The 12,383-nt window shown below is 37.4% G+C and overlaps 1 protein-coding gene across 29 annotated transcripts in view; it reads right to left on the bottom strand.

Moving 5' to 3' along the window:
• MAP7D3 (MAP7 domain containing 3) overlaps nucleotides 1-12,383 on the bottom strand; it is a 79,013-nt gene that overhangs the window by 46,987 nt on the left and 19,643 nt on the right. For 12 of the 29 annotated variants that reach the window (XM_056808767.1, XM_056808768.1, XM_016427170.2 and 9 more), the window contains 5 exons: nucleotides 9,976-10,071; nucleotides 9,798-9,878; nucleotides 7,113-7,276; nucleotides 1,692-1,806; nucleotides 982-1,062 (listed from right to left, as the gene is read on the bottom strand). In XM_056808767.1, coding sequence (XP_056664745.1) covers nucleotides 982-1,062; nucleotides 1,692-1,806; nucleotides 7,113-7,276; nucleotides 9,798-9,878; nucleotides 9,976-10,071 — 537 coding nt within the window. Of the gene's footprint in view, nucleotides 1-969; nucleotides 1,063-1,691; nucleotides 1,807-7,112; nucleotides 7,277-9,797; nucleotides 9,879-9,975; nucleotides 10,072-12,383 lie in introns of all 29 variants that reach the window. The other 17 variants (XM_016427177.2, XM_016427174.2, XM_016427167.2 and 14 more) reach the window with 2 other exon arrangements.

The following is a 12,383-nucleotide window of genomic DNA, read 5'->3' as shown; positions in this document are numbered from 1 at the left end:
AAACATTTTCAAAGGGTCTAGTTTATCATTTCTGTGTTAATAATTATATCAATATCTGAAAGCGACTGCACAAAGAATCTCTAACAAGACAAAATCAGCAACCAATGTAAGTTTTTATAGGTACTTTTAAGTATATAGCTATATTTCCTAGGAAGCATTTTGTATCACAGATCAGTTCAGACTGGCCAAATCCACAACAATATTAAAGTAAACTTCCTAGTCCCTTATGCCACCTGACTTTACATGCCAATGCCCAAATGCTACTGAGTCAACCACAACACCAAGCACTCATCTCATCACTGCCTTTGATGACTCCCCATCACCTGAAGAATGAAGTCTAAGGTTCTTAGCCAAATGATTGAGACCCTCCTCATCCTGGGGCTTTCCTCCTATTCTAGTCCTTCAACTCACCCTGCTTTTCCCATTTCTCTGCCTTTAGTTATAGCATCCCCATGCCTAGAATGCATTCCTCTTGCCCCATTTTCTTACCCAATTCCAATGTTGCTGTCTCTTCCACGAGGCTTCCTCTGACCCTTTCTTGCCTCTCACATGACATTTTCTTCATATTTCTTTCCTACGTACACTAGACATACTATTCACACTTCCTACTAAAAAAATTTGCACATCATGTTCTTCTGACTATACTAAATATAGCTTTCATGAGGGTAGGGATCATGTCCTAAACACATGCATAGCCTAGTACACAGTATGTGGAGCATGGAAGGGACTTAATACATGTTTGTAAAGTGGAATTAAATTAGTCTGAATTAGTGAGATTTTCCTGAACAAAATCTTACTACATGGCTATATACTTCCAGGACCCAGCATTGTAACTAACACCTCTGATTCTGTGACTTACTTCCTTACCACGATGGCTTACTTCATCACAACTAATGAAAAGGAAGCTTACAGCAGCATATGTTAGCCAAAAGTACACAGTAAGCAAGCAAGAATTTTGGAAAAAAATACCACTGGATCCACCTTCTTCAGTCTGTGGCTCTGTGGAAGAAGGTAGTTTGTCAACTAAATCTACAGGATTGGGTAGGGTAGCACTTGACAGACCTAAACAGAAAAACAGTTATGATACAGATGGAAAAATGTAGACAGTGGTTTTAATAAAACACCAATAACACTAATAAAAATATGTTTTTAAAACAATCATGAATAATCACAAATGTTTAAAGTCGAATGGACATTTCTGTTAAGTGACACACCTGATGAAATAAACCATCCAAAATAAATTTTCAAGAAATTCTTGGATCCCTGTTTGTCCAATTTGCCAACCATCAGTACTTCGGATGCTTTTTTCTATTTATTACTGTTCACTTTGCTAACAAGTCTGTTAAATTAAAAGTTTAAAACTTACATTTTTTAGAAGGGCCACTTTTTCTATGAAAAAAGCTAATCAAATTATTGTGCTTAAATAAGCAGTCTCATACAACACAGAATTAAATATGAATCTACTGTTTTTTTTAGTCTTAGTGAAATTAAACTATTAAAATGGTAAGCTCTTCATTTTAGTATATGAAAATAATGCTAATTCTCTATGGTAAATCTCATTTAACTAAACATTATAAACACTAAAAATCGTATGAAAATAAACATTCTATTAAAATTGGGTTAATAACATTTAAAAATTCTATGATTGCTTTCTTTTTTCATATTAGGGAATCAGTCCTACTAATAATTACCAGATTTGCTGTCTGAATCTGGTGTTACAGAGCCTCCCCATGACCATCTCTTCTGTCGCTGTTCCAGGCGGTTGCTACGTTCCAAAGTACGGTTAACCATTGCCTCAAAATGTTCCTATTTAACATTTAAAAATAAATAAGTACCCATTACATTAGTATCGACTCTACGTAGAGTTTATACAACTTCCCTCCACCCATGTACCCCATACTTTAAGCCAAAATGAAAAAAGAATTGTAGGAACATAGATGAACTGCACAATCTCAGAACTTTTTGGCATCTTGGAAGCCTTCTAGTCCAACCTGTGCCTGTATAGGAAGCCCCTCTATGACATACTTGGCAAGCCCTTATGCTGAAAATAATGTCTAGTAAGATCTCCGATGTCTAAAACTGTTTACATAGGATTTGACTGTTTTAAATCTAACTATATTGCTGGCTTTTAACGCTCCTGTTAATTACTTATACTAAAGAAACATTTAACACTGGACTGACAAAATGCTAACAGTAACCCAAGAAGACAGGCTGAATAAAATTAGAATAAGATATTGAAGCAAATAAAACTGGAGTGATAGTACTTATAATTTAGAAGTAATAATATTATCTGAAGAGATGGCAAGAAGAATTTCAATTAACTAATACAATATGTATAAAATAAAAGCAAATGAATATGGATATATAAAAAGACAACAATCACTTCCAGTTCATCTTTTTATTCAATAATGCCCAGTGTGTATACCTCCTATATCCCTACACTATAGGAAATATATATCAAATAGTTTTTATAGTGTCTACCAAAACAGTAAGTTGAAAAGGTGTTTTGAAGGAAAAAACCCTCAGAAAATTATAATGAGACCTTACCCCATGAATAGAAGTAGAGATTTTAAATACTAGCTTCTTGTTTTGTTTCTTCTTATTTGTTAAGAACTCTAGGCTACCATACAATTGGATTAATCAGTGAGATTTTTATGTAATTACAGGTATTCTTTGCTTAAGCATTTCTGATGTCTGAAATTTCCACAAAAGGTATAGGATATCCAAATCACTGCCTCCCTATATTCTAATATTCATCCCTTCAACCCCACAGCCCCTCACCCTAATCCAATTTTTTAAGGCCCAATGAACTCCTGGAAACCAATTTGGGGCCCAACTGAACCCTTCTCCTCTTTCTGTTAACACACAGGACCTACTATCAATATCATCCATGTAGCTTAAATATTTAATTTAGCACCTAATAAGATGCTGTCTTATGTCATTTCCAAGCACAAAACAATAAGGTGGTAGAAAATACTCACCTTGGAGTCAACAAGAAACTGGGTTCAAAATCTTTCTCTAATACTGTGCGACTCTGGTAAGTCACTTAAACCGAGACTCAGTTTTTAAAATGGGGTCTCCCAGGACTCTTATGAAGGCCAGGAGACAGCATATTTGTAAAGCACTTTGTGAATCTTTATGTTCTATTGAAATGTCTAGTATTATTGTTGTCATCATTATTCCCCAAATTGTAAGCATTTTGATGACAGATCACTGCTTCTCTATTCCCACAAGTATATGGGAGGATTTTTGGTTTTATAAAATAACAAACAGCAGGATTCTTAGATAGAAAATCCTCTTTGAGCATTAAAAGAACAGCTCACTTTACATACTATTCTAGGAACATACAAATTTCAGGCAGGCTGCCAAATTTCATTATTTAACAGATTTTTAAAAATCAAGCTTCAATAATTAAAAATAATTTCTCTAAACGGACATTAGTATTAATAATAAAAATTACAATAGTAACAGCTAGCAATTATATGATGCTTTAAGGTTTGCAAAGTGCTTTAAAAATCTTATCTCATTTGATCACTACAACAACCCCAGAAGATAAGTGCTATTATCCCCATTTTACAGAGGAGGAACTTGAGGCAGAGATTAACGTGACTTGCCCACAGTCACACAGCTAGTGAGTATGCAAGGTTGGATTTGAACTCTAGTCTTCCTGACTCCAAATCCAGCTCTCTGTCCACTGGGCTACTTAGCCAGTCATTAGGCTAAAATTACAGTTACATAGACTGACGTGACTACTGACGTGACATACAGAAATTTTGTTAATGCTGTTTCCAGATTAAGAATGATTTCCTATATCACAGATTTTTGAAACTTCACTACACCACAATGTGAAATACTAAATTAAACAAAGCCAACCTCAGGGACAGAAGGTCTGTAACTCTGCCTTTCACAATAACAATATCACAGCAACATCATCCTTACAAAGTCCCTAGACAAACATGGTTATTTCTCTGGGGGCTAAGATAAAGCTACTGAAAAAAAAGAGTGGTCTCTGCATTTTGAAGAGATAGAAAATGCAGAAGAGCAAACACCTCAGAAGCAAAGAACAAGTGAATCTGCCAAAGAATATTGGCAATCAATCATTTAAAATAAATGCATATATACACATATTCACATATATTTTCATATATCCATGCATATTTAATGAGAGGGAGAAGTCACCTTTGCATTCTATGTTCTACACTAAAAAACATTGATTATGTAAAAGATGAACAGATTTTTATGTCATGTTATAAAAATCGTCTAATAAATGGCTCACAATTCCACAGTACTGGATCATTTCAATAGCCCTTTCTTCAGTGTGATGCTGTAAGAAAACAGGCAACCCAAGGATGTAGGGCTCAACAAGGTTCCCCAGGGGAGGGAGCTGAGCCAGGACTCAAAGACAGCCTCCCAACTCCAAGTATAGGACTTTCCACTAGCCCATGCTGTCCTCAAACAGAGCAGCCTCAGCCAGTTGCTTCTGAAGCCACTGCTGTTCTCATTCATGTTTTTTTTTGCTCACAAACATTTTTTCCAAGAAAAACTATAATAAAATAATATTGATTCTCAACGCATTTTTTAAATTACTAATTACTCATCTGATGTCGATTGCAAGAAATATTCCAAGCCAAAGTCTGGTATGTATGTCTTCCTCTATCCTACTGGGAGGGTATGCCAGACAACACGGACACCTAACAATTTGGAGAAATGCACTCAAGCATTCAAAATATGTGTCATAACCTAAAATAAATGCAACTTCTGAAACTTCAAAAATGAAAGCAAATGGCACTCTAGTTTTGGGCATCAATATCAAGTCTTTAAGCTACATGCTCCAGTCAATACTCTTGGTGATACCAATATACAAACAGTAACAAAAACACAGGATCTACAGTCCCACTTACAAGACCACAAAATGACCTAATGAAAAGTGCCTATGACAAAATATCTTATTTAAGCATTAGTATGAAAGTGGTATTATTTTATTAAAAGAAACATTTATTCCCATGATTTTAGTAAAGTGAAAAATGGCACAAATCCCACCGAAAGTCAAGACGAATCGAGACAAATGCAAAGCACCTGATTCTACCTGTAGGACTGTCACAGACGGCTGCACAAATTCTGGAATGGGATTGACTTTTTGTGGGGCACAAGCTGAACTAACATAAGGAACACAGTACAAACTAGCGCTCAAATATCAGGAATAAGTCCATGAAGAGCCTACAATATCATTTTCCCATAACATCTGTCCTGGATAAGCCCTTAATTAATTAACCCTAACCTCCCAAAAATAACATAGCAAAGGGCTCTGCTGATAGGAGAGCCACTGTAATGACAATCTGAATCTATGTCCTCTTATTTCACATACACAAATCTAATGAGATTGTTTATCTGGCTTCAAAGACCACAGTAGATTAGAAACAGCACTCTAGAAGTAGGACAGGCATGATGACAACACTGAGAAGCAAGAGAAAAACTATAAAAAGCCAATATAGTAACTCAAAGAGCATGGCTGTCAGAGGCAACTTAGTTAGGAAGTAAAGAATCTTACAATGCTAAAATGGCTCCTATAAGTTGTCACTATATATAACTAACAATCATAATGATGCCATTGAGACAAGATTACACTAAGTGATGTCTAATATGTTCTGTTTGAGGGAAGAAGAATGGAAGAAGTACATTTTAAAAATATTTCCATTCAAATATTTTTTCAAGTTTGGTTTTTTTAAAAGTATCCTAAAAACAGGGCTAGGTGAAATGATTCATTTCCCAAGGATTCCAGATCATTTAAGTTTTACTTTTGCAATAAGAGAGACTTTAGGGATACCACCATTTTTTCTAGTCACCCCAATTCACAACCTAGGAGTCATCCCCACCTCTTCACTCTTCCCCCACATACAATTATTTGAGAAGTCTCATCAATTTTGGCTCTCCAACATCTCTTCTTTCCACTCACCACAACCACTCTAGCTCAGGCCTTCAATCTCTAGCCTAGGTAACTCCAACAGACCCAATGGGCCTCCCTGTATCAAGGCTCTCTCCCCTTCAATTCCTCTTCCACACTAGTGTCAAATTGACATTCTTAACATGGAGATTTGACCATAGCACTTCCCTGTCCAAGAAGCTCCAAAACATACTCAGTACCTCTAGAAAAATGTGACTTTCTCCATTTGACATTTAAAGTCTTTCCTGCTCTGGCTCCAGCTTCCCTCTCTAGGCTTATCACACTTTACCTCCAACTCTCCACTCCCCAAATTGCAGCTAAACTTAACTATTTGTTGTACCCAATATAAGACAGTTAACCTCCCACATCCATGCCTTTTATATGCTGCCCACATGCCTCGCTTCCATCTTTTGGAACCCCTGCCTCCTCTCAAGAAGTGGAAAAGATCAGGGAAGGTGGGCAGGAAGGGGCCAGGAGATCAGAGCTTGTCTAGGGGACAGTGTGGAAAAAGTCTCAGATGAACCTTGTCCCCATTCAAGTGAAACACTAGAAAAATCCTTGGTAGGTTACCTATGGCTGAAGGAGAAAAATCAAGGTCAGAGAGAAGGGCAAGGGCAAGGAGCTTTGGACAAAATGAAGCAGCAATCAGTTTTCTGTGGGCCCTGATCCAGCCTAGTCCAGCTCTACAGTCTGTTGTCCTCATAGGGAAATTGCAGTCCAGTTCCTTTAGCAGTGCAGGAGTTTATTCTCTGAGCTGTGAAGCAGCTACTCATGAAGATTCTAGGACTTAATAACCAGTAACAGATGAGGCAAGTAGACAGATATAATATAGAAGGAGGAAGGGGGAAAAAGAGAAGGTGCAGTAAACTTGGTTTTCCATAAAAAGGGCTAGTAAGAGAAAAGATAAAATAAAGAACGACATGAGGCTGTTAGAAAACTATCCCATTTGGGATTATTTGTACTATATTAGAAGAAAGGAAGGGAAGAAGCATTGATGCAGTGCCTACACTTTGCTAAGATATTAGCTCATTTGATCCTCACAACAACCACAGGAGAGTGAAGTAAGTGCTATTCTGGTTCCATTTTTCCAGATAAGGAAATTGAGGCCAAGAGCTGTGAAGTGACCTGCCCAGAGAGAGGTTCAGAAGCATTAAGCAAACATATAGCCCACCTTTTCTTCGTCTAATTTTTGTCTCCTTTTCTCTTCGACAGCTGCTCGCCGTTGCTGTTCTTTCTCTTTCTGTTCTTTTATCTTTCTCTGTCTTTCTTCAATCTGTTTTTCATATTGGCGTTTTGCCTTCTTTTCTTTCTCAAGTAATTGTATTTCTCTAAAAGCTACAATATTCAAAGAGTATTGTTAATTTAAAAAAAACACAGAAGAAAAAGCACACGGAGAAGGAAGAAGCAAATGCTATTCACCCCTTTTCCTAAATGATACAACTTGCCTATTATTAAGTCAAACTAGGTGCCATTTGTGTTGGCTGAAGACCTGTTAAGTATACACAGACAACCACTACAGAATTGATTGTATTAAGGTCTTCTACCAACTGTATCTAGAGATCTCAAACATGAAAATTTAAGGCTTATTTTGGAAGTCTGGCAACTGAGTCTGAGCTCAAATTTCAACATCAGTATTTAGGTTATATACTTACCACAAAGTCCTACTCCAGCGCTTCATGCGGCTTTTAGGTACCTCTGGGTCCTTGAAAATCATGACAGTTAAGCACAAATTTTGGCAGGTTCTGCTAGGAAAGTTCTGAGTATAGTCTCAGAATGCCCTGCAACCTGAAGACCAGTCCAATATATTATCAGCAGGCTGGCCACTAGGTGCTCAAATTTTTGACCATAGCAACCCATGAAACAGAATAATCAAATTGGTCATTGCTAGAGTGAGTTCTACTTCAGTTTCTGAAAAGAAGGGGCACAGCTGTATAAGAGGGAGCAGAAGGTGCTAAGAATTACACAGAACAGAATAAAGCATTAATTAGAAATAATGGGAAACAGACAAGGCACCTACTGCTGGAGAATGGAGAAAGGCAAATGTCCAAATTTTCAATAGAAAAATCTGTAAACTATAGGTCAGTAAGCTTGGGCCCAAAGCTGAAGAGCAGAACAAAAGCTAGCTGGATTGCTTTTAGCGAATTGAGCAACTCTTCCCAATCTGTTTCCTGAAACAAATACTCACCTTTTTAACACCAGTATTTTTCTTAGTGAAGCTGTACAACTATAAACCATGGAACACCATGGATCTTTTGAGAATCAAAACTGGAAGTGACCCAAATGGAAAGACTAGGGCTGGGGGTAATCTAGAGGATATTACTAACAATGATTTGCACACAAGAAGTGGCATATCGAGGAGATGTATGATCAGTGAAGCTGGGGGACTAATGTTGAAAAGAAAGAAATAATAAACGGGAAGCCTAAAGTGCTGTTTAAGAAGAAGGCCTTGACTAGTGGGCTCCCTATGGTGGATTTATGAAAGAAAATAGAGAATAGGCACACAGAATAAGATGGTATGAATAGGTAGTGATCTATAGTATTGAAGGACATGATTACATAGATCACAAATATAACAAAGCATTGAAGTATAACACTCGGGCTAATTTCAATAGAAGCAAAACCCCAGACCAATATACAGGATTTTAAAAGGAAATTAATTTTCCCTTTCCAACCATCCAAAATGGAAGGAATTAATGTTTGCTTTATAGGAGATCTTCTATAGACTTGTACACAAGTTTCTACATTCCTGGAATCAATCTAATAGCACATAAGGCAAAAGTATAACATTATACCATGTCCACATAGTTCCTCACTTAGGAAGACTAGGTGGAAGATCTGTGCAGGACTAAAAATAAGAGTCTCCCACTCTGCTATCATTGTTCCATCAAACACTAGGGTAATTTAGAATTCATTTGGATAAAGCCAAGAACTAGTTTTGCCAGCTGATTTGGAGGGCATTAGAACAATATATTCTTTCTGGTTATGGAAGGATTCCTCATTTAGATCCTTATTTTCAATACTTTAAGGGTTGTGACTTCCTTTATCTGGTAGGGTACTACTGCCATCAATGGAACAGCTCCCAAGTTCTCTAAGGCTCAGGGACTGCTACCATGGCAGCTTTCCTGACTTTGGCTACACATGTGCTAAAGTTGCCACAGGCTTTGGAACCCAAGGTTACTCACCTCTATGCCACACTGAGACATCAGTTTAGGACTTTAAATTTTTATTCCTCGCCAAGGCTTTAAAAGAACAATTTTTATTTTTATGGTCATTTGCACTGGGTGGTATTATTATTGCCATTTTACAGATGAAGAAGCTGAGACCCAGAGAGATTAAGGTCAGAGAGTAATTTTAAGTGTCTATACTGGCACATTAGGCCAGGCTTTCTGCATGATGCCAAGACCCTTGCCATTATGCCACACTAATTATTCAGAGATGATGCCTTCTAACCAAAAAAACACTGTCTAAATGCAAGATATTATTTATAAGCAAAGCAATCAAAAAGAGACCTGTATTGTGGCTGATGCTCTTCATTCTTCGGAATTAGTTCTGCTAGTATTCATTCTCACTAGTGTGAAGATTCAGGTACTTTTAAAATCTTGGTCTTAAGAAAATAAAGACTTTGCTGTTCCTCTTTTCCCTTTCTTTCCCAGAACAGAACTTACTCTTTAAGAAAGTTAAGAAATCTAACCTAATCAAACATTTTCCCTTGGGTTCTCTGTAGCTAATCTCATAGCCATGAATGATATATTATATAACATAAACAGCTTGACAAAAAGCAAATATGCCATCTGGCAATATCTAACCTTGACAAGATCATAGTCACTCATTTTGAAAAAGGAAAATTCGAATATACCTTGTTGTTTTCCCAGCTCTTCTCTGCGCTCTCTTGCCAGTCTTTGTCTTTCATCGGATTTCAGAATAGAGCCATCTATCACTATATAAAAATAAATGGACAGAAAGTTAACAGGATACTGGCAAATGCCAGAGATGACAATGTGAGAGTTATTACAAGCCTTGCATGACTTATATACCTGGTTTAGTTGTCTTTAAATTTGAGGAGGGAGTTAAAATGATAGTAGTGCCACTTTGGTTTCTTCTTTCTTCTGCAATTGCTTGGGCTGCAGCAGCTGAAATAGACATCAATAGAAAAATTGGGTTTGCCATGTGGACTTTCAGTTCAGGGAAATCTCTTTGGTGATCTACTTGTTCCACACATCCAAGAACATTTGTCTTCAGTTACAAGTTAGCCTTGCAGGTTGATCATCCAGTATTATTACATAGGTTAGGAAGTGACTCTCTGGGACAGAAGTCTGGCTTGAAAAGTATAAGGCTGCTTCATTTACTCTGTGGTCCAGAGCAAGAAAAAATACACATCTTGAGAAAGAAATAAAACCCCTAGTGTCCAACACAACACTTTAGTTCCATCCTTTATTTACTCTAACTAATACCTAACAAGTCCATCAGTTGTTCTACCTTTTAATTAATGAATATCATAGAGTGGAAAGAACCTTCAAAATCACTTAATACAACTGTTTTAATTTTACAGATGAAGAAACTGAGGCCCTCAAAAGGAAATTGTTATGTCCTAGGTATCACGGAAAGTTGGTAACACAGGCAGAGTTAGAAACCGGATCTCTTTACAGGCAGTACAGGATGGAAGAAAGGAGTAACAAAGAGGACATGCTATCTGGCTACAAAAAATGGTTGTGGTTTCCATCCTCATAGGTAAGGCTTGCTGATGCCTTCCTACTAGACCAAAATACTTTCCCAAGTGGAATTTTTATCTGCTGCCCTTCCTTATATTAAAGTCCTACTTGCTCAAAAGAGTTTAGACTCACCAAAGAAATAAGTATCCTGAATTCTCTTTCATATCAAAATTTTGAAAAAGGTCATAAAAATAGTACACCAAAGCTACAAGCAAAGTTATCATTATCATGTCAGAAGCAGACTGCCTGAGATTGGCAAAGTCTACTACAAAAGTTAGTCTTCCAGCATCTTGCAATATTGTAATGTTTTAATATAGTTTCTGGCATGCAAAGTATATTATGATATTCCAGTAAACTGTTTTTAGGCCTCAATACTAGTAGGAATCCCTCACAGCTGAATGCCTCAATTCCAGACCTGTCTCCTCTTACTCAAACCCCCTTTCCTTTACTGCCTTTTGATGTAAATTTCCAAACTCCCCATGAGTGCTCTATTTGATTTTCTGTCCAATGCTGAGGGTCTCCCCATCTCTACTGAGATGGAAAATCAGTTGGAGAGGTTAAACTAAAGCAGGTATACCCAGAGAAGATCAATGCAAGAAATATCACAATTCTGAAGGTGTTAAGGGCTCAATCCTTAAGGAATCTGAAAGAGAGGAAAACACCAAAGGTATTGGGGGGGCTTGGACTACATTATTTATGACAACAGTGAATAAAATATTAGAACTTGCCAACCCACATGCTACATTCTTAATTATATAGAACTTTCATGAACACAATCTAAATGCAAATTGAAAGCATCACGGAAGAGAGAATGGGAATTCTGGGTCATAAACAACAAGATTGAGGACTTTCTCCAATCCTTACATCTCAAATTTATCTGAAATAGTTTTCAATTTCAGCTAGCTCCATAGTCTAAGATACTAAGAACCCTTAAGTAATAACCCAATGATCAAGTAATAGAGAAGGCTAAGCCCGAAGACCCAATGTACTCACTCTATATCCCCTCTTCCATTCATCACCCCACTCTGGCAGAGATGCACCAGAATTCAACTGCCACCCCTCACTCCAACCTTGTGCCACGGAAAAGCAAAAGGCAGAAGCTTGCTCTGGCTAAGACCACAGCATGGCAGCCCTCTGCACTGGAAGAGTACTCAGACAGAGAACTAAAGAAGAAAAGGAACTAACTGGGGCAGGACTCCACTAGGTCTGAGGGGAAAGGGGGCTTGGCCAGCACCCAGGTGGGATGAGTTCTGTCCCCTCAGAAGTCAACTGGGGCAGAAACCAAAGCCAGTAAAACAGGAATTCTCTGGCAAGGGAGGAAGATGAGATAACTTTGGGGTCCAACCCTGGGTGAATGCTATCAAAGAAAGGAGTCAGAAAATGATAGGGTCATATAAAGGAAAGATTTAAATTACCAAGAATTTCAGGAGGACAAAAACTCAGCTAAAGATCTTAAACACAAGCAGATAAGCCAAGATATTAACAAAAGTGATGAGAGCCTCTAGATCATCTAAATGCATTCAGACATTTCTGAATAAATCTTGTAAGACAAAAGAAAACTAGTTATTTCCTGTTGAAACAGAGGACCCTGTGAATTCCCAATAGAGCATGGAACCCCAGAAGGAGGTTCTTGAATAATTTAAAAGAACAATAAGAATTTTAAAAGTAGAATTTATGGCCTGTGTGGAAAAAAATTGGCAGGACAAAGAAACTTGAATCCACAGTGACAAACA

This window comes from Monodelphis domestica, chromosome X (genome assembly GCF_027887165.1).
Source record: "Monodelphis domestica isolate mMonDom1 chromosome X, mMonDom1.pri, whole genome shotgun sequence".
NCBI lineage: Eukaryota > Metazoa > Chordata > Mammalia > Didelphimorphia > Didelphidae > Monodelphis > Monodelphis domestica.
This window is presented reverse-complemented; position numbering and strand designations above follow the sequence as displayed.